The sequence below is a fragment of the Polyodon spathula genome, chromosome 16 (genome assembly GCF_017654505.1).
Source record: "Polyodon spathula isolate WHYD16114869_AA chromosome 16, ASM1765450v1, whole genome shotgun sequence".
In the NCBI taxonomy this organism is placed as follows: Eukaryota; Metazoa; Chordata; class Actinopteri; order Acipenseriformes; family Polyodontidae; genus Polyodon; species Polyodon spathula.
In genome coordinates this window covers 20,124,435-20,146,928 of record NC_054549.1, presented here as the reverse complement: position 1 = coordinate 20,146,928, position 22,494 = coordinate 20,124,435, and the positions used below count along the sequence as shown (strand labels likewise).

At 41.8% G+C, this 22,494-nt stretch overlaps 3 protein-coding genes across 6 annotated transcripts in view; 2 read left to right on the top strand and 1 right to left on the bottom strand.

The window, feature by feature from the left end:
- The window catches only part of LOC121328527 (membrane-associated guanylate kinase, WW and PDZ domain-containing protein 3-like), a 30,931-nt gene extending 27,823 nt beyond the window's left edge, over window positions 1–3,108 (bottom strand). For 2 of the 3 annotated variants that reach the window (XM_041273229.1, XM_041273228.1), the window contains exons 1-3: window positions 2,646–3,107; window positions 694–983; window positions 282–398 (exon numbers count right to left, since the gene is read on the bottom strand). In XM_041273229.1, coding sequence (XP_041129163.1) covers window positions 282–398; window positions 694–973 — 397 coding nt within the window. In that variant the 5' untranslated portion in view covers window positions 974–983; window positions 2,646–3,107. Of the gene's footprint in view, window positions 1–281; window positions 399–693; window positions 984–2,645 lie in introns of all 3 variants that reach the window. The other variant, XM_041273230.1, reaches the window with a different exon arrangement.
- Window positions 3,109–3,541: 433 nt separating this feature from the next.
- Window positions 3,542–12,201, top strand: gpkow (G patch domain and KOW motifs). The gene is made up of 11 exons (XM_041273231.1): window positions 3,542–3,804; window positions 6,097–6,260; window positions 6,830–6,972; window positions 7,073–7,179; window positions 7,423–7,627; window positions 7,867–7,999; window positions 8,531–8,705; window positions 10,132–10,267; window positions 10,470–10,539; window positions 10,690–10,775; window positions 11,439–12,201. The coding sequence occupies exons 1-11, from the start codon at window positions 3,584–3,586 to the stop codon at window positions 11,565–11,567; spliced, it is 1,569 nt and encodes a 522-aa protein (XP_041129165.1). The 5' UTR covers window positions 3,542–3,583; the 3' UTR covers window positions 11,568–12,201.
- A 2,832-nt stretch (window positions 12,202–15,033) lies between these two features.
- timm17b (translocase of inner mitochondrial membrane 17 homolog B (yeast)) lies at window positions 15,034–18,830 on the top strand. 2 transcript variants are annotated; one of them, XM_041272864.1, is made up of 6 exons: window positions 15,034–15,101; window positions 16,201–16,300; window positions 16,432–16,495; window positions 16,582–16,710; window positions 17,017–17,127; window positions 18,412–18,830. In XM_041272864.1, the coding sequence occupies exons 1-6, from the start codon at window positions 15,076–15,078 to the stop codon at window positions 18,480–18,482; spliced, it is 501 nt and encodes a 166-aa protein (XP_041128798.1). In that variant the 5' UTR covers window positions 15,034–15,075; the 3' UTR covers window positions 18,483–18,830. The 2 variants fall into 2 exon arrangements, with proteins under 2 accessions (XP_041128798.1, XP_041128799.1); XM_041272865.1 differs by lacking the exon at window positions 15,034–15,101 and adding an exon at window positions 15,158–15,443.
- Window positions 18,831–22,494: the final 3,664 nt, after the last annotated feature.

Sequence of the window (22,494 nt, the reverse complement as noted above, 5' to 3'; positions counted from 1 at the left end):
TCTTTTGTAGTCATTTTTGTATTACTTTAGTATAAATACATGTTAATTTGGACGAAAAAACACACATTTGCCCGTTTTCCCATTGGAAATAGTGACATTTTGAAATATCATTGTCCCGGTCACAAAAGCAAAGTCTGTGGGGAATAATAGCCACTTTCTATACTTTTGAGGCATAAGCAATTAGGAAATAACACTTACTACCCAGGAACAAAAAAAAAAAAAAAAAAAAACTGTTACACGGTGTAATAATAATAATAACAACCCTGCCCCACCACACTCACATGGCACAGCTCTGAGGTACAGGTTCTCTCTGATCACTTGCTGCAGCTGGCTGTCTACAGAGCCGGGAGTGAAGCACTTGCTCAGGTAGAGACGCAGGTCCTTGCAAAGGGTGGCCCCTGCAATGAAAACCATAAAAAATACATCACGATTAGGACAAACTCCCTGTTCAGATATCTGGCACTCGGTAACGTACTGAAAAAGAGGTTGAGAAGCATGTCGAGAGTGATGCCAACCTACAAGCATCACGAAAAGATGGCAGAGTAACTCTTATAAATTCAGTGTGAGGGCAGGCAGTGTAAGCAGGCAGAGACAGACAGCCAGATAGAAGCAGACAGACAGACAGACAGCAGACAAGTAGACAGACACAGGCAGACAGGCAGGCAGCAGAGAGAGACAGAGAGACAGACAGACCTGGCGGGACTGTCTTGATGCGGACGGGCTGGGGGCAGCTGTTTAGGACTCCCCTCACGTCCCCCAGCGTCAGCCCCAACACGGGGGTCCCTCCAATCTCCAGGACCAGATCACCCAGCCCGGCCCCGCCCCCCCGGGCCGCCAAGACGAATGGGAACTCCCCGTAGTCGGCCCCGCCCCCCATCGCCACGCCCAGCTCGCCTGAGGCCACGTCCAGCGGCACAAAGCTCTCCTGGACCTTGGCACGCCAGTGGAACCTCCGCCCAACAGCCTTCGACATCGCAGCTCAGCTGAGAGGAGAGGAACAAGACAAGTTCAACCTTGTGTGTGTAAGAGTGCAGAGCCACACTGATTCATCCCCAGTCTTATTTCCATCCCTGGTCTGTAACAACGGTTTTTAACCTGACTAGGAAGCTGACACCCTGGGATCCTTCAAGAAGCTGCTTGATGAGATTCTGCGATCAATAAGCTACTAACAACCAAACAAGCAAGATGGGCCGAATGGCCTCCTCTCGTTTGTAAACTTTCTTATGTTCTTAGGAAACCAGTTGCAAAATTTTATTATAAAAATTCTATTCCCAATATATTGCCAGTGGTTGAGATACCATCATATCTGGCTGTATGTGTTTATTTATTTATTAACTTTTCTTACTGAAGGGCATTTAAGTTTGTTCTGGATCTGTGCCCTTTGCCTCCAAGCAGAGAGTAGGAGGTGTGTCTTTCTGTTTAGAGATAAGAAAGATTGCCAAACACAGCCTGGGAGAACATCACTTTCCCACACAGTGCAAATAACTCACAGTGACATGGCGCTGCCTCACTCTCTGTGGCTTAGAGCTACACCCTTTGCAGGGAAAACACATCACAGAACACAAACATGTGTAGTGAATTCAGAAGTAGAGGTGCAGCACTTCATTGAGTATCGCTGAATCGCAATGCCTTCTTTACATTATATATATCATATTGTAATAGAGGTTGGTATAGTTTGTATTGTATCGATGAATCGCAATGCTTTCCTTACATGATATATCATATTATAATAAGAACCTAAGAAAGTTTACAAACGAGAGGAGACCATTTGGCCCATCTTGCTCATTTGGTTGTTAGAAGCTTATTGATCCCAGAATCTCAGGCGACTTCTTGAAGGATCCCAGGGTGTCAACCTCAACAACATTACTGGGGAGTTGGTTCCAGACCCTCACGATTCTCTGTGTGTGTGTGTGTGTGTGTGTGTGTGTGTATATATATATATTGTCTCGCTGTCAATACCTTTTAGGATTTTGAATGCTTGAATCAGGTCGCCGCGCGCAAGACAAGGGCAAGACGTGCGCAAGGGCAAGACATGCGCAAATCAAATGCGGCACTTACATTCCACCAGTAAAACAATGCATTTTGAATTAAAAAATAATAATACAGCGCAAAATATTAAATTGCCCTCGATATTCCTGGCATATCATAAAACATTATTGTTATTATTATTGCACATTAATAATTATTCAACATCTACAGTCTATACTTCGTCTATAAAACACATATATAGAGTAATCACGGATAAGTATAGCTGCATATACACCAGTATGTACTACATAATTGTATGTCAAGAATCTAAGGCAAGGTACGGTATATACAGTCAGGTGCTGCGATTTTTTATTATTGTTTTTTACACACATTAGTATACATTTACAACACAAACACACGATAATTTCATCAGATATACACATTCGCTGAAACACCTACCACCACCTCGACCAGCATATTTCATAATCACTTGCATCAAACCGTGTGTTGTATTTTTTCCCTCCCCACATTTTCCAAAGTATTTGGTATAAAGGTTAAGGTTACGCATCGTGAATAAAACAAATAATACAACTTCTAGGACATTATTACATTAAAATGACGTGACAGAAAAAAAAATCTAATTCATTGACATGGCAATGTGAGAAAGGAAGACTCACCGTTGTCTTTTTTCCCCTATCGCACCGTCTTCATACTATTCTCCACACAACACAGCCCGACGACGTTGCGAGTGCGTTTTCTTTTTCGACTTAATTGACATTAATTTAAAAGCGTTGACGCTAGATACGAGTTATACGCTTCGACTTGTACTTCAGTCTGGTTGATACGAGATTGCAACCCTGTGTGTAAGACTTCGGTTACACAGGCCATAAAAATTACGATAGGTAAAAAATAAATTAAATGATAATACAAAACGACAGACCCGCCTCTCGTGTGCCTGCGAGGGAGAGAGAGAGAGAGGCTGATGGGAATTAGACAAATCGTATAAGTCTAGATGCATGTGCAGTGACACGAATTGAATAAAACACACAAAAAAGGATGTCGCTTGAATCTGAAGACAGTTGTCTTTTTTTTAAATACTGTTTTATTTATATCGACCAGAATCACTCACGGGAAGGCTATTAAAATGAATAATAATAATAATAATAATAATAATAATAATAATAATAATAATAATGTCTGATTTGAACTACATAAATAAAGGCAACATACAGGCTTACCATTATCAAATTCGCTTTAAAAACAAACAAAAAACTTAACTAGCTAAAACGTCTCCATAGCAACCACTTTTCTCTAACGTAACGAATTTCAGTAAAACCACCTATTTTTTAATGACTGTGTACCCCGTTTAGAAAGTAGTGCTTTTCGTATTCATATTTTAACGCTGTTTTGGAACGCATACAACTCCCAGCAGTACTTTCAGTCGCCATAGCAATAATTACGCAAAAGCCCTTCGGGTTCCGGTGCCGCACAGGTATTCTGGGAACTGTCGTATGCGGCTTCATTAACGCACTTTGATTGCGGCGACTAAAATACTACATTACCCAGACTGCACTGGGTGGTGTCGTTGTTTTCCGGCAAGAACTTCTTGTCAGACATGGCGGAGAACGGTGATGTTTTGACTAACGAAGGTGATGAGGAGGAAGAAGTCAAAAACGGAAACCATGGAGATAAAAAATCTGCCGCCGCCGGCCCGATCTCCTTTGGGTTCAGCAAGACAGCTGGTAAAAGCAAAGTTCAAAATTTAAACCGAGAGGCGACCGAAACATCGGAGGAGAAAGATTATCTGACGGGGGTTGAGGGAAAACAGCTAAAGAGGTAAGCCGGAGATGCAAATAAAGACATTAACACATAATATTATTCAAATAATTAACGTGTTTTTTATTTTCAGTAACTGTTGTTACCACTGTTTGTTGAAAACAATAGTCGCAGATTCTTATCATGATTAACAACACAGCAGTTAGTTATATACCGCCTTGCTTCGTCATAACTAAAGCTGTATTGTTTTTATTTTGTGCAAAGCCCTGTGTTAATCTTAAACTAATTTCCTGTTTCATTCACTGACCATACAACCGTGAACACATGCCATCCAGAGCTGGTTTTACACTGACTATTGGAACCCCGTCTTTACACAGCAGAAGCGGTCATATCCAATTTCATTGGTTCCGTCGTATGTGCAAGTGTGTCTGTAACACACATAAGAACATAAGAAAGTTTACAAACGAGAGGAGGCCATTCGGCCCATCTTGCTCGTTTGGTTGTTAGTCGTTTATTGATCCCAAAATCTCATCAAGCAGCTTCTTGAAGGATCCCAGGGTGTCAGCTTCAACAACATTACTGGGGAGTTGATTCCAGACCCTCACAATTCTCTGTGTAAAAAAGTGTCTCCTATTTTCTGTTCTGAATGCCCCTTTTTCAAAACTCCATTTGTGACCCCTGGTCCTTGTTTCTTTTTTCAGGCTGAAAAAGTCCCTTGGGTCGACACTGTCAATACCTTTTAGAATTTTGAATGCTTGAATTAGGTCGCCACGTAGTCTTCTTTGTTCAATACTGAACAGATTCAATTCTTTTAGCCTGTCTGCATATGACATGCATTTTAAGCCCGGAATAATTCTGGTCGCTCTTCTTTGCACTCTTTCTAGAGCAGCAATATCTTTTTTATAGCGAGGTGACCAGAACTGAACACAATATTCAAGATGAGGTCTTACTAGTGCATTGTACAGTTTTAACATTACTTCCCTTGATTTAAATTCAACACTTTTCACAATGTATCCGAGCATCTTGTTAGCCTTTTTTATAGCTTCCCCACATTGTCTAGATGAAGACATTTCTGAGTCAACAAAAACTCCTAGGTCTTTTTCATAGATTCCTTGTCCAATTTCAATATCTCCCATATGATATTTATAATGTACATTTTTATTTCCTGCGTGCAGTACCTTACACTTTTCTCTATTAAATGTCATTTGCCATGTGTCTGCCCAGTTCTGAATCTTGTCTAGATCATTTTGAATGACCTTTGCTGCTGCAACAGTGTTTGCCACTCCTCCTACTTTTGTGTCGTCTGCAAATTTAACAAGTTTGCTTACTATACCAGAATCTAAATCATTAATGTAGATTAGGAATAGCAGAGGACCTAATACTGATCCCTGTGGTACACCGCTGGTTACCACACTCCATTCTGAGGTTTTTCCTCTAATCAGTACTTTCTGTTTTCTACATGTTAACCACTCCCTAATCCATGTACATGTGTTTCCTTGAATCCCAACTGCGTTCAGTTTGAGAATTAATCTTTTGTGCGGGACTTTGTCAAAAGCTTTCTGGAAATCTAAATAAACCATGTCAAATGCTTTGCAATTATCCATTATGGATGTTGCATCCTCAAAAAAATCAAGCAAGTTAGTTAGGCACGATCTCCCTTTCCTAAAACCATGTTGACTGTCTCCCAGTACCCTGTTACCATATAGGTAATTTTCCATTTTGGATCTTATTATAGTTTCCATAAGTTTGCATATAATAGAAGTCAGGCTTACTGGTCTGTAGTTACCTGGTTCAGTTTTGTTTCCCTTTTTGTGGATCGGTATTACGTTTGCAATTTTCCAGTCTGTCGGTACCACCCCTGTGTCAAGAGACTGCTGCATGATCTTGGTTAGCAGTTTGTAAATTACTTCTTTCATTTCTTTGAGTACTACTGGGAGGATCTCATCCGGCCCAGGGGATTTGTTTATTTTAAGAGCTCCTAGTCCCTTTAACACTTCTGCCTCAGTTATGCTAAAGTTATTTAAAACTGGACAGGAACTGGATGACATGTGGGGCATGTTGTCAGTATCTTCCTTTGTAAAAACTTGTGAAAAGTAATCATTTAACATATTTGCTATTCACGAGTGTGTGGTACTGCACGGAAACTATAAAGGCCATGAAACCTTAGCAGCATGAGAACAAATTAAACCAAGAAAATGAGTTAAAATGATTGCACTGTAATACAGTATTGGACAATTTACAAAATGATCTAGAATAACTGGATTGTGAAGGTAGGAACCTGAAACGATCTATTTTTTATTTATTTTATTTACGATGGTATGTAGTTCAATTACAGCCTATATTTTATTTCAGCACCAAGCCGTCTGAGAAACCCAAGGAGCTTATTATCCCGCTGATCCACAAGAACCGCTGGTACAAAGATGAAGCCGGTAGCAAGGTGGGGGTCGTGCAGAGGGCAGAGGAGCATCCGGAGGAAGACAGCGTCGAGTCCTTGGCAGTGAAAGAGCTGATAGAAGGTACAGCCAGCAGGGGGCGTGGTAACAATCGGGGCTGGGGTCAAATCCTGTTTAAAATCAATTCCCAGTTCCAGTTCCCTTTTAATCAATTCCAAACGCATCATTAATCAAAAATAGCAGTTGGCAGACTTATTAAAACAAGCTTCTGAATTCAGTTACGTTACTGATGTTGAAATCACAGTTGTTTGTTTTTTGGTCAATTAAAAACTGGTTTTAAATGAAAGCAGTTGAACAAATTGCCACAATTATTATTACATCTCTAAAACATCAATTCTACTTCTTTTGAAGGAATTGATTTGTGATGGTGGTCAAAAGATGCTGTATAAAATAGATTGATTGATTGACCCCAGCTGTGGTAACAATTAAATCATTCCTGGTTTTCACTGAGTTTAATCACACACCTGAGCTTGTTACCTCGACACACTGGGGCTGATCGAGCTGGTAGTAAAACCTGGAATAGGTGACGCTGCTCTGCAATAGGAGTCTCATTCCCATCCCTGCCTGCTGGTTCATTTCTCAAGTAGCTTTGCTCTAATGGCTTTTGTTTGGGATGCTTTCCTCCTCCTCAGAGTCCCAGAGGCAGCAGGAAAAATGGAAGAGTGGGGGGAGCCAGGGGGACTCCAATCTCTCCATCCCTCTGCTGTTGATGAACAAGGTGCCGTCCGGGTTCGAGGACGGAGACAAGGTCAACGTGGACATGCGTCCGGAATCGGTAAGAGGGGGAGGGGGTTAGGTCTGATGCAGCCTTTGTGTTTGTGTGTCTTCCTCAGTCTAATGCAGTGTGTGTGTGCGTTTTGCTCTCCCCTCTGCAGTCCACTGAAGCGGACTATGAAACTGTGCCAGTGGAGGTGTACGGCATGGCAATGCTGAAGGGAATGGGCTGGAAGGAGGGAGAGGGCATCGGCAGGACTTTCAAACAGTGAGTCCCAAAGCATCAGTCAGTCTGTGTGTCTGTCTGCAATCAAAGCAATAGAGTGGATGCAACTCAAGTGGCTCAGGTCCAGAAGAGGTGTGGTTTTATTTATTTTGTTGTTTCTAACCTGCTCAGATTTCTGGCTCCTGAACATTTCAATATAGTAGTAGTAGTAGTAGTAGTACTATTAGACTTCATTGAGGGGAGTTCAGCTTCACTGAGGAGTTTCAATCCTGGTTCCTCCTCCAGGGATGTGAAGCCCATAGAGCACCAGCTACGACCCAAGGGGCTGGGTCTCGGAGCAGACCGCTCTGCAATCAAGGACCTGGACGAGAGCCAGCCCAAGCGACCCCCCAAACCGGGGGAGGAGAGGGCCCCGGAGGAGCCCCAGGGGCTGGTGACGGGGGGGCCTGTGCTGGTGGAGAAGGGGCCACACAAGGACCTCTATGGAAAGGTACCAAACCTAATCTTGTTTAGTTACATCCATCCATCCATCCATACATACATACATGCTGAATTAAAATAATACACTAACTCAGATTGCAATTAGCAGTAACCCTGGACTATCGAATGCTATCTTAGGTAAGGCAGAACTACCAGCTGCTGCTTCTTTCTTCTCCTCCTCCTCTCAAATGGTCTGCTAATGTAAACGACAGGTTGACGTTCTTGTACTGATTTCCCTTCCTGTCTCAGATTGAAGGGGTGGATCCAGACAATGCCAGAGTCATGGTGAGGCTCGCCATTGGTGGAAAGACGGTGACAGTCAGCCAGTACTGCCTGCGATTGGTTAACAGGAAGGAGTATGAGAAGAACAGCAGAGACCTCAGTGAGTGTGTCCTCTGTGCACCGTTCCAGTGTTAGCAGTCAAAACAGAACTGCTTCTGTCTGGCTGAAGTTCGTCTGCAAGTCTGTGCAATTTATTTGTGATTCTTCACTCTCTCTTCTCTGGGAAAAGAGATTCTGTGTTAATAAAACAGATTAGAGATTTGCATAGTTAATACTGTTTATGTAGACACTGAGAGAGTCTTCTAGTTGAAACGTTTGCTGTTGAAATTATGACGTTTCTTTTAGCGTTTCAATTGTAACTGCAGTTTAATATCAGTAGACCAAACTATACTGGAATTACATTGCAGGGATGGAAATAAGACTCCTATTGCACAGCAGTGTCACCCATTCCAGGTTTTACTTAGCCCACAGTGTGTCTAGGCAACAAGTTCAGATGTGTCTTACTATTAAACTTATAGTGAAACCAGGAATGGATCACACTGCTGTGCAACAGGAGTCTCGTTCCTAGCTGTGTCAGTTGTTGAATAACTGGTTTGTTCTGCTGGATAAGTGATCATCTTTCTGCGACCAGGCCGTTTGAGCAAAGCCCACAAGGAGAAGGAGAAAATGAAAACAGACAGAGAGAAAGAGAGGCTGAGTAACGCAGGAGCGCCAGACAGACACATGGACCGGGAGAGGGAGAGGGAGAGGGAGAGGGACCAGCGGGGCAAAGACCGGAAGAGGAAGCACCAGTCCGAGCACGACAGGTACAGATTTCTCACGTTATTTGTTAAGTACAGTAGATTATCCAGACTAATTGATACTAGTTCGCGTAATGGATTTGTATGGATAATTAAACAGGTATTAATAACAATTGATGTGCCTTTAATAAGTGTGTAGAATAAAGTTAACAATCGCAAGTATTTAGTGCACAAGTAACTACTGCTGATATACAGCTAGTAACCTGTTCTATCACATTAACCGTCTGCGGTCCGTTTATTCAGCGCTTGTCAGGCGCGTCGGGTCCAATTTATTTTCACACGCGCTGTTTAAAATAATTTCTTTTCAGAGTAAAACAGGTTAAAAGGTACTGAATTGCAAAAGGACACTCAGTACTGCATCTCCAGCCAAGCCCCACCCCTTGTTTGCTGTATTTTTCACATACCTCTTTATAGACGTGCATACTGATAAACCCTCTCCTGATCACTCATTTTATCACCAAACTCCTCAATAAGTCGTGATATAAGTCATTATTTTATTACTGTAACATCTCAAAAAGCTCTGCAAATGTCTGTGATATTCTTTGAGCGCTGGATGCGGAAGCAGCTCTCTCCTTTGTGTCTGTGGTGCAGGGGGCTATCTGTATTGCTCAGATAAGCCACTTTTTTTCGGTTCCTGTCGGACTCACTCGTCCATTGAAAGGTTTTCTCTGCTTTTTCTGAAGAAAAAATGACTAGAGACGTCTTTTTGATGTCGGACCTTTAGAAATCATCAAACTTCAAGAATTCAGTAAAATGTTTCTATACTTTGATACCTTTTAAGGTAAAGCATTGTAATAACATGCCATTGAAATGAATAGAAGAGTTCTTAGCTGCTCAATAACACACACAGGATCTCCAGCCCTTACTGATGAAATGGAAGAAAAATCTACAAATTAATTTGCTTAACTGCAGCAATTTAAAGCCCACTTAATCGAGCTAAGGTTTTGGTGGTCGGAATAATTCTGTAAATTTCATTTGCCACAGTCTGCTGGTCCTTTATTTGGCAGCTAAATCTCGTAGCCATTTCAGCCTCAGAAGCTGCATGCGCAACACGCAACACACCACACACAATTCATCACGTGACTACAGGTGCGTTCAGTTAATTAAACAGTACGGTTGATCAGAGATCAGATAATTTACCCTCTACTGCATATGGAAAAACTCCCAAGCGTTTTTTTCAGCAGCTTTCATTGTACTCTGTGAAGCTGAGTGAGTTCATTCTATATAGAGGGTGTGGAATTCAATATGTTAACAAGGGAACATTATTCAGCAGCTTTCATTGGACTGTATAAAGCGGATTGAGTTTATTCTTTAGGCTGCTGTTAAATTTCTGTTCAGTGCTGTACTTTAAGTGTTGGTGTTCTGGAAGATTATTTTTCACCTGTTTCTGTTGTCCTTGTTGCCCCTCTCTCTCTCTCTCTCTCTGAGACAGACCCCATGCCGTTCAAGAGCCCAGACAGAGCTCCAGCAATGCAGGGTCCTCTCGTGCCCCGTGCTGGCTGCAAAGGGACCTGCGAGTGCGATTCATTGACAAGAAATTCAAAGGGGGCAAATACTACAACAGTAAGGTGGGTGTGTGTGCACTGATCCACAGGCTCAGGGACTCGGACTAGCAGCCAGTATGCTCCCTCAGTCAATTAGAGCAACGTTTCAGCTTGTGCCTTCATCAGTGTTATAGAAACTAGAAGAGGCTGAGTCAAGCAGACCAGCGTTTGGGCTCTAGTGCCTTCGTCAGTGTTATAACTTTCTTATTAAATTTGAATTTTACAGATGACCATAGAAGATGTTTTAAGCCCTGAAATGTGTGTCTGCAGATCAGAGGAAGGTCGACTTCTGGACGGTAAGTCACAGAAAAATTTACAAATTATTGCAGCACATAATTTGTAAAACCTGGAACGGTTGAAACTGATGTGGAACAGGAAAATAATATATTTTTTCTTTTTAGTGGTTTTTAGTATTTTTTTTTCTTGCATTTCCTTTCTCCTGCTAGATGTGAAGCAGTCAATGCTGGAGACGGTTGTTCCGAAGTCAGATTCTGATTTCATCATGGTGGTGCTGGGGCAGAACCGAGGGCAGGTGAGAATCACTGTGAAAACGATCACTGTGTCGGCGGTCGTTATGAACACAGCTCCCAGGAGAAGCTGTGTGTGATACAGTGACGCACTCACTGGATCAGCGATCGTTATGAACACGGAGCTCGGAGGAGAAGCTGTGTGATAGTGACACACTCGCTGGATCAGCGATCGTTATGAACACGGAGCTCGGAGGAGAAGCTGTGTGATAGTGACACACTCGCTGGATCAGCGATCGTTATGAACACGGAGCTCGGAGGAGAAGCTGTGTGATAGTGACACACTCGCTGGATCAGCGATCCTTATGAACGCGGCGCTCAGAGGAGAAGCTGTGTGTGGTACAGTGACACACTCGCTGGATCAGCGGTTATAATATTTATTACAATTTTATTACATTTGACTCTCGTTTTATTTTTACACCCGAACATTTTTTTTCCTCATTTTACAGTAAACCACTTTTTTGTTTTATTAAATTTTGTGGTGTTTTGTGTTTTTTAATTTTAACGGTTTAATTGTGTGTGTGTGTGTGTGTGTAGCGGTTTTGGGATCTTGTGAAAGGCACTACAGAAACGTGAAATCTTTTCTGCTACAGTGTATAAAGAAGCCTGCGTTGAAACAATCTGCAGGCATGCTTCCCCCAGAGTAAACTGGCTTCTGTCTTTTTCAGGTCGGTCGAATTCTTCAGCGTGACAAGGAGAAGGGCCAGGCCCTGGTGCAGCTTCAGAGATCGGAAGAACAAGTCTTCAAACTGGACTACGATGCCGTCTGTCACTATGTGGGAGGAACGGATGATTAAATCTGCAAGGGAGAAACAAGGGAATGGGGAGGGAGGGGTAGAGCGGTGAAGCTGAGACACAGTGCAAAGGAAAACTCCAAAAAATCAAGTTTGAATCCGGATCCTGAATTCAAAGTCCAGCTCTGCCATGTGTTGAGTTAAAGAAGCTGCTGAGGGGAGCCTCTGTGTAAATGCGCACTAATGGAAAAGGACTTCCTGTGATCACACTGTAAAGGGGAGCCGTATTTACATGACTCTGATGTGTGTGTGTGTGTGTGTGTGTCCCGCCTTCTAACCAGAGTGAAAGTGCTGGGGAACGGCATTGCAGCGTATGGATGCTAACTTCTCCCGCAGTGGAAAGCTCTACAAAGTGGAAAACATTGATATTAATGCAAAACTCTCCATAACTCATGCACTGCTTGTCTTTTTAACACCTCCGCTCTCAAATAACCATTCTGATCTTTATTATGTATCATCACTGTATCCCATCATGCAGTTCCCCTGTCACTCGATGCAGAGCGGACCGCAGGAACCTGCTTTTGCAAGAAAAGATGAGATGTAAGCAGGGGGATGTTTTCAGATGGATGTGAATAAACTCACCCCGTTGTTATTTTAATGTATTTTTTTTTAATTATTAAAAAACAAAAAACAAAAACACTAGTGTGTTGATTGAATCCTTTTTTTGGGGGGTGCAAATCACATGATTGACACTCCTTGCTTCAGATTAGACGTTTCGGATTGCGTTTTTATACCAGCATCGTTAACTTTTTCAGGCGCTGCGAGGTCATTTCTGTTAAACGAAACATGATCATTTTTTACCACCGAAAACATTTCCTCAAAGCAGCGATTGTCATCTGGAAAGTCAGTAGCTTAGCCTTATCGTAAAATAAATGGCACGGCATACACCCACACACACACTGTAGTTTATGGGATCATCAAATAAAAATAACTACAAACATGTAAAATGTCGTCTTGTACTGGACAGAGTGATCTTTGATGCCGCTGGCGTCTTTTGCTGAAGACCTTCAGGATTGAGAAAAGGGTTTGAGTGGGGCGTGCGAATATGAGGAAACAGCAGAGTAACTGTTTCTCTCACATGGTGAGAAAACGTCTCAATCAGATTGCGTCCGAAATATAATGAACCCCGGTTGTAAATCTCCCTCTCGACCTGTGAGGGCGCTAAGCAAGGGCAGAGTTCTTTGAACGGGCTACTTGACAGTTTATTCCCCGGGTTTGGAAGTCGGTCAGTCTAGAAAAGGGCGAGACTCAGTTGCAAGAATGTATCGACCTGGAAGTGAATCGATGTAGCAGCCGCAGATTGTAAAGGCAGCTGCATTAGTTTACCAAAGGGTGTCGGAGAATTGTAATCTGTTCCTTCGCACTGGTTTGTAGTGAGTAAGAACCAGAAGGAAAGTGAAAATGTTTTGTTACAGAACATTTGTGAGAGTTTTGTTTGTGTCTGTTAGTAATCGTCTGTGTTTGTAAATGACTAGACAGCTAACACGTTCCGGAGCTATCGCCCGAGGCCAGCACAAACCCAGGACAGCACTTCACTTGTATCACTGTAAACTGTAATGTACCACAGTCACTAACCAGACTTGTGTGTCTGTTTTGTGTTTAATGTTGGGATACAATAACGGGACTATTATTTCGGGACCAGCCAAGGGATTATAAATGTAATACATGCCGCTGTATTACTCACCAGCATTATTATTTACTGTTTGTTTTGCCATCCAACACTGGGCATAACAATCAATAAAACAAACCTTTTCACCTGGATTACAATTGACTGTCTGTTCTTTAATCACCTGCATGCTATCAACCACTTTGCCACTCTGACGCATAAGTTACCATGGTAGGAGCTTTCTTTGTTAACCTGACCCGCCCCCCCCAGTGGCAAATTGGAGTAAAACTCTCGGATAACTGAGCCCTTGGTTACACAGCAGTCCACAAGCACAAAACGCTTTTTACATTTTATTTAATATGTTTTTTTTTTCTTTTACATTTGCTCTCACTAAAACATACAAACCAATACAAAACTGCTTCAAAGTTCCTGTACCAAACAAAATAAATAACTGACAAAAGTTACAACTCAGGTTATACGGTAATGAACCGGTTTAATATCAGAATGGCGGTTCAGTTCAGTAATTACAAGGACTGTTCTGGAAAATATCTGGCCCAGAAGGCTCCTCACTGCAGGGATGGAAATAATACTCTCACAGCAGTTTGATCCATTTTACAATGGGTTTAATAAAAAAAAAAAACCTGAGCTTGCTACCTGTACACACTGTGGCTAATCAAGCTGGCACTAAAACCTGGAATGGATGACACTGCTGTGCAATAGGAGTGCTATTTCCATCTCTGTACCTGTACACACTGTGGCTAATCAAGCTAGCACTAAAACCTGGAATGGATGACACTGCTGTGCAATAGGAGTGCTATTTCCATCTCTGTACCTGTACACACTGTGGCTAATCAAGCTGGTAGTAAAACCTGGAACACCCACGGCCCCCTGTGAGGACAGAAACAGTTTGAATTGTGTTGTTTTCTTTACAGGATATATCGTATTTTAACAGAGGTCTGTATAGTTTGTATTGTACCGATGAATCGCAATGCTTTCCTTACAGGATATATCGTATTGTAATAGAGGTCTGTATAGTTTGCATTATGTCGCGGTGTGAGTGAGGGTGTTTTGAGCCAGCGTCAAACACCCTGTAACAGTCTGGGGCCTGGTTCTCCATCTGAGCGGCTTCCTAATCCATGTTGTTTTCATTGTTGTCTACAGCAATCGCCTCCTCATCAACATCTACACAGCACACAGGCAGGCACACGGTTATAGGGCTGGATATGAGACTCCCAGTGCATAGCGGTTCGATCCAGTCCTGCTTTTACTACGAGTTTAATAAGACACACCTGAAGAGGTCATCTCTACACACTGGTAAAGGCAGTCAGATTTCTTGCACCTCACGCGAACACACTCAGCTTTTTATTTACAGCTTGGTCCTGCGCGTCTCTCTGCAGGGCAACCACTACACTGTTCTCTCTGCTAGAATCCCTCGCTTCGACATGCGGGCGGAAGAGGCACACGGAACGAGACATCATCATCATCATCATCATCATCATCATTATTATTATTTGTTAATTCGTGTGGATTAAACTGCCCGTATGCAGCGAGTGTTTCTTTGTAATAAATGACGTTTATCGCTAAAGCCCTTCCTTTCAACAACCCTTCTCGAGCACCAAACACTGCCGAACGTCGGCTAGTTATTACGTCAGAGTTGTGCGGAAGAAAAAGTTAAAATCCCCAATCAGGTGATCGGGGTGGAACGTGGAGTTTGTTTGGAATCCTTCCATGTGTCTTTTTATTTTTTAAATATATTTATAATTTGTCTACCCCTATAAAAATAAATCGAATGCATTACATTTCGCTTCAGAGATATTAGCAGTTCAAACACATGCCAGCTTCACCCAGGTCACATGACAAGGCTTGTTTCTTCTGCCCACATTACGTCAGACGCCCCGCTTAAAGATGGAGGAGTACGCGAGAGAGCCCTGGTAATGCAAACAGGACGGGATAGGGTCATTCCGACAGCAAGTTACTTCATTTCTTCATAAACTGAATCGTTTAGCTTAGCGGGCACGACATCATATACCCATTAAGAACCAAGTATTTTTTTTATTTTGAAAAATAAAAAAACAGACACAGCTATATTTTTCGTGTGATAGATTGCATTTAGAATTAGACTAAGTTGTCATGACGATACAGTAAAGAGGAAATAATTTAAATAACACGATGCAAGTTAACAAATGCGGATAATTAGGTGTAATTAACACTAATGTTTTTATTTCGTGTTTTACTGACGGTTACCCACACTTTTAAAAACGATAATTATTACCGTAAGTAACAACAGGTATACAACTTTTAATTAGAGATAAGAAAGTTTACAAACCAGATGAGGCCAGTCGGCCCATCTTGCTCGTTTGGTTATCAGTAGCTTGTTGATCCCAGAATCCATCAACAGATTGTGCGCTCTTCCGCCCTTCTCCTTAAATGAACACAGTACCTAGCAACACAGGTAGCCCTAGTTACACACGTTGTGATCAATAGCAAACGGGGTCTACTGAGAACATCGACTATATTCTGTATAATTCGGTATACAGTACACAATTATTTAAACCAATTTAAACATTTTTTTATGAATCGCCTATTAAAACAAAAAAATGTTAATCTGCCGCATTAAAACCACATCGTATTTTATTTTTGTTGTGTGGGATGATAAACGCGCATGATGCAGCTTCTTGCGACTCACCGGATTTCATTGCCCTTTAAAATATTGATAACTCAACCAAAGCTGCTAAATTCTAGGGAACAGTAGTAGCCAGTGGACGACAGTGTGCGTTTGTGAGGTAGCCAGGTTTTCAGAGTAGAGTTTATACAACCAGCAAACCATTATGTATTAAATGTAGATTTTTACCCTCTCTTATCCTCTCCTCCTCTCTCTCTGACTCCTACTCCCTCTACCTTGCTCCTTCTCCCTTTCTCTACCTCCTTTACCCCCTCTCCCTCTCTCTCTCTGACTCTCCATATTTCCTCGCTCCCACTTTCCATCTTCCTCTCCCTCCCTTTCTCTCCCCCCTCTCCCGCTCCTGTCAGCCCCTGGAGGATTGTAGATGACTGTGGCGGCGCGTTCACAATGGGAGTGATCGGTGGAGGCGTATTCCAATCCGTCAAGGGCTTCAGAAATGCACCCGTTGTAAGTCTATTTATTGATCTGTTTAATCCAGGAGATTTATTGATTGCCATGGCTTTTGTTTTTGAGATTCAGACTTCTTTGCTCAATTTCTCTCTTCTCCCTGACTGTCTTTCTGTCTCTGATTGCTCCAGGGAGTCCGTCACAGACTGAGAGGCAGTGCAAACGCAGTCAGGATCCGTGCTCCACAAATCGGGGGTGAGTATTAGGACTCGCCAGAACTACAACTCCCATCATGCCTTAATACTGCAGAATTAACAGCACAAGTTTTTTTCCTCTCTCAGGTAGTTTTGCAGTGTGGGGCGGGCTATTCTCCACTATAGACTGTGGTCTGGTGAAGCTCAGAAGGAAAGAGGATCCCTGGAACTCCATCTCTAGCGGGGCTCTCACTGGGGCGATACTGGCAGCACGCAGTGAGTTACAATAAGTACAGCGACTGACTGTCTTTACAGACATACAGAGATGCACAAGCACACAGTACCAGTCCATGCTTTATATTGAAGACCCTGGCTCTCCTTGCTCTGTCTCTCTGTGTGTTTGAAGAGCCTGGCACTCCTCACTTTGTCTTTCTGTGTGTTTGTAATAAAGACACTTCTCTCCTCGCTGTGTCTCTCTGTGTGTTTGAAGACCCTGGCTCTCCTCGCTGTGTCTCTCTGTGTGTCTAATGAAAGCCCTGGATTTCCAGACTGACTTTCCTCACTCTATCCCTGTGTTCTCAGGTGGCCCTCTTGCCATGGTGGGCTCTGCGATGATGGGGGGGGTCCTCCTGGCTCTGATCGAGGGGGTGGGCATCCTGCTGACCAGATACACTGCACAGCAATTTCATAACCGTGAGCGCCTCCTGCTGTCTGTCTGTCTCTCCTTCTATCACCACCCTCTTGTTCCTTCATCTCCCTCTCTTCTCTCTCTCTAACTTCTTTCTCCCTTGCTTTCTTCTCTCTCTGACTCCAGTCGTCTCCACGTATAGGAACACCTCCTAAGAGAACACTCGTGATGAAACACATTTTTGTAAATTCTCTAGCTAAAGGAACAGGAACTTTGCTTAAAATAACACTTTTTTTGGCGCAGACAGCGATTCGTTTGCAACGGACATTGTACTGTTTTGTAACCTGATGACTTATCATCATCATCAAACTTAAATAAACCCTCAAGCAGTCCATTTATTCAACGCTTGTCAGGCACGTCGGGTCCAATTTATTTTCACACGCGCTGCTTAAAATATATATTTTTTTCAGAGTAAAACAGGTTTAAAAGGCATTAATTGAAAAGGGACACTCAGTACTGCATCTCCAGCCAAGCCCCAAACCCTTGTTTGCTGTATTTTTCACATACCTTTTTATAGTCGTGCATACTGATAAATCCTCTCCAGATCACTCGTTTTATCACCAAACTCCTCAATAATGTGATCCAAGTCATCAAAAGCTCTGCAAATGTCTGTGATATTCTTTGAGCCCTGGATGCAGAAGCAGCTATCTCCTTTGAAAGGTGTTCTCGGCTTTTTCCAGAGAAAAAATGACTAGAGACCTGCGCTTGACGTCTTTTTGATGATGTGGGACAGGGTCCGACATCGGACCGGAAAGGGAAAATTGTAATGTCGGACCTGGTCCAACATAGGACCGCGAAGGGTTAAAGTAGTTTATTCAGTCTTATCAAAAGCGACTTGTCACCGCGAGAGTGTCTTGAGCGACACCGACCTGGTTTATTAAATATTTCCTGAGTTACAACTTGTGTAGGGGGGTGCTGTGTTCATCTAGTTTGACAGCTTATTTACGTTAGTTTGTCAGTTAGTTTATTATTATAGTTTTATTAACATATGCTTTCCTATTGCTTTTCTTTATTATATATAAATCCTTCTTGGAGAACTCCGGCTTTCTTCCCAAGGTGTGTTCTCTTAGCTGGAGACGACTCTATTAGACGGTGGTCTGTTGATTTGATCTCTGGCCCCCCCCCCCCCCCCCCCCCCCTCGGTTCCCCTGTGACTGTCCACCTTCACCCCCTCCTCTGTCAAGTTATATTTCACACAAGCAGGAACTTTACTCTGCTTTACATAGTTTCTCCAAAGTTTACACTTACAATTTTTTAAAAATAATTGTATTCCCCCCCCTTTCACCCAGCTAACCCATTTGGGGACGACCCAAACCAGCTCCCCCCCAAGGACCAGCAGCAAGGCTACCAGTACCAGTAGAACCGGACAATTGGACACAAGCAAGCGCACAGATACATTGAGGATCTGAATACCAGGCACTAGTCTCTCAAATTCCCTACATAGGCAGAACACTGAGGAAGCTATCCTTGTGTTTCTGCATTCTTGACCTCCCATGAACTATTCTGTGGCTTCGATTAGCTCGGAAATTTTAAAACAGAATTTTAATAGAAAACAACAGGTAGCAGAATGTAGACAGTAGCCCTGCATTGTGAAATACTGAGCTCTGCACTGCCTCCTGTTTAGCAAGGAGTTGACTGTACCAAAGACCCAGGTAAATACAATGTGAATCCTTTTTGTGTGTGTGATATAAAAAATATTCTAGCTCTGTGTACTGTGTGTGTTTAGCAACAGTACTTGCAATAAAACATGTTATTTTTTAAAAGTGCTGCAATATGCAATAATATATATATATATATATATATATATATATATATATATAAAAATATTATATATATATATATATATATATAGTTCATATAAGTATCATTATTGTTGTATAACTGGGTATAGTTCATTGAACGGGTGGCTATAGGCTGGTATAGTGCATTAACATTAAGACACTAGCGCCACCTAGCCCGGAACCCAGGTCGCCAGAGAAAGGTGAAAGGCTGGTCTAGTGTATTAACATTAATCCTAACTTATGGCACAGAAATTCAAGCCAATAAAAAGACCTTTGAGAGAAGCTAGGATTTTTAAAAGGAGGAGCGTGAAGATTAGAACTATCAGAACCAGAAGAGGAGCTGAAACATAATTACAGGCTGAGAAAAAAGAAAGCCATCTTAAAGGCTCGATAGATAAAAACACATTTTTCACAGTAATCAGTGTCTTGAAGTTATTGAATTGAGTTTCACTGTTCAGTAGTTATGAATGTTTTTAATATGCATTACAATGCTTCCCTATGCTTTACCAGACCTCTCAGTGCTTTACAATGCTTCCCTATGCTTTACCAGACCTCTCTGTGCGTCACAATGCTTCCCTATGCTTTACCAGACCTCTCTGTGCTTTACAATGCTTCCCTATGCTTTACCATACCTCTCTGTGCTTTATAATGCTTCCCTGTGCTTTACCACACCTCTCTGTGCTTTACGATGCTTCCCTATGCTTTACCAGACCTCTGTGTGCTTTACAATGCTTCTGTATGCTTTACCAGACCTCTGTGTGCTTTACAATGCTTCCCTTTGCTTTACCAGACCTCTCTGTGCTTTACAATGTGTAGGGTCGCAAAATGAAGTCCAAAGATGATCAAAGACAATCAATCACACCGATCGTTGCATCAAAGGTTTATTGCAGTGGTCATCAAATAACAGAGCGCTCCGGAGAATAACGGTCACTTTATGAGTAACCAGTGTATTCTGCCGGGGTAAAGCATGTACGTGGGTTATATATGTTTCACACAAAATTTCTTGCTCCTATTAGGATTTGGCACGCAGCACGCAATTCCTTTGTCCTTACCCCCCTAAACCTGTCCCCTCTCTCAGTTTAACCAATGGATAGCAACTGTAGGGCTTGATTGCCCCCTCCATTGCGTTTGTTATGTTCATCTCAGACTAGATTTTATGATCTAGCAAGCATTTCATGGTTGAGCACACATTCCACTTCTAATTCTACCCTCCTCCTAGCCCTGGACATCTGACCCAGCCTAATGGTGTACTGGAACATTCTGCCCTTCCCCCTTCCTTTCACAAATTCCTAACTAAACATTGCAAAACCGCACCCAATGATTGTTGGTTGATCCTGTTATCCTGTTTGGTTCCTTAAATGCTTCCCTATGCTTTACCACACCTCTCTGTGCTTTACAATGCTTCCCTATGCTTTACCACACCTCTCTGTGCTTTACAATGCTTCCTTATACTTTACCAGACCTCTCTGTGCTTTACAATGCTTCCCTATGCTTTACCATACCTCTCTGTGCTTTACAATGCTTCCTTATGCTTTACCACACCTCTCTGTGCTTTACATTGCTTCCCTATGCTTTACCACACCTCTCTGTGCTTTACAGTGCTTCCCTATGCTTTACCACACCTCTCTGTGCTTTACAATGCTTCCCTATGCTTTACCACACCTCTCTGTGCTTTACAATGCTTCACTATGCTTTACCAGACCTCTCTGTGCTTTACAATGCTTCCCTATGCTTTACCAGACCTCTCTGTGCTTTACAATGCTTCCGTATGCTTTACCAGACCTCTCTGTGCTTTACAATGCTTCCCTGTGCTTTACAATGCTTCCCTATGCTTTACCACACCTCTCTGTGCTTTACAATGCTTCCCTATGCTTTACCAGACCTTTCTGTGCTTTACAATGCTTCCCTATGCTAGCCGGGGCTGGTAGAGATTGCATTTGTTCTGTAGTTATGAAGCACCACAGGGTCGACTGGGCCGGTTACATTTTTTAACTAAAATATAGTTTAAGTGGAGCGCACATGGCTTCCGTTTCATGAAGTGAGGAAAATGGACCAGTGTGCCAAAAAGCTGCAAAATTTAATTTATCCCCCACCCCCTCCGATAACAATGTATGAACTAATCCGAATTTTGTCGCTGCACATCATGTTTGTTGTACTGTCAGAATCTGAAACTGCTTTCCAAAGTGCTGTGTTGGTAAGAATCGCTCCTGCTATGGACAATCTTTACAAGTCACGTTTTCTACAGCTAAGCAATCAATAAGCCAAAAGGAAAGCGCTGAAATCAATAATCATAAAAAAAGTAACTTTGAAAAAAAATGAAGTGAACATTTAGAGCGGAGACTTCATCCAGCTTCTTTATGACAGTGAAACAAAAGTAATGTTTTGCCTTGTTTCCCAGACTTGCAGATAGAACAGCAGCTTTATTTGTTGAAAATTCAACATTTCATTTACATCCTATCCAGTCTCAATGTTTGTTTGCTGTGACTTCACAATCTTTCCAGGACTCGCTGGTATCACTTAACAAGATTAGCGCTGACTGGGAGAGTCTACACAAGCGACAACGCTCTGAGAAGGATAGTTATTTGTATTATTAATATTGTTTTAATAGTGTTTATTATTATGATTAGGAATGGAAATTTCGAATAGTTTCCTATTGGAATTCACAGGGTGGAACATTTTCACGTATTCGATTTCCAGATCTCTAGACCCTGCTCTTACACTCCCAAGAAAAGGCAAATGCTTTTGTGTACTGCAAGCAGACAGCATAACAGTGCAAATAAAGTTTAGCCGGGTTCACAAAGTGTACAAACAATGTCTAAGATGATATTTCTTTGTTCAATATTTCCTTCGGCACAGGTTTCTGCTTTTGTTTACTGAATTAATACAGATCACAATGAGCACAACGTCACAGCATCTATCTGCCAATTAAAGCAATACTAGTATAATGTTGCACAAATAACCCAATTTTTTTTTTTTTTTTTTTTGCTATATTCAGAATAAAACAACACATATCACATAACAACCTAAATATTCTACAGCTGTTTAATTCTAACAAATTAATAACATTTAGAAAATAATAGGAATAGTGCAAATATTGTAACCATTGCCAAAACAATAGAATACTTTCCAACAAAAGAAGATTTCTACCAATTACAACTCGCCATTAAGTACTAACCTCAGATGAATCGAAGTCAAGTTACTTTGTTTATTCAATAACTTGTAATTCAAAACAAGGAACATTACTGGTTGTACTTTTAATGGTCAGTGCAAATGTTGACGTTACAATCCATTCACAAAGTGTCAACAGTAGATGTTTTACATTGAGAACAGCAGTCCAGAGTTTAAAAAAACAACCAACTCTCAAGTAGCTTGCTTTTTCTTATTGTTGTTGTTCTGGTTAACATTCAGTATCTTTTATATTCATCTCAATGTTAAATTACCTTTTGAATTTCAATCTTTCCCAAGTTTGACATTCTTATTTTAGCATGTGCTCTGTGCATTTATTTTATTTCAGTTCACACATGATTGTGTGTACTCAAATATGTAATATGCTTTTTGAATATTTTTATTTTATTTTAGTGTAATCAACTA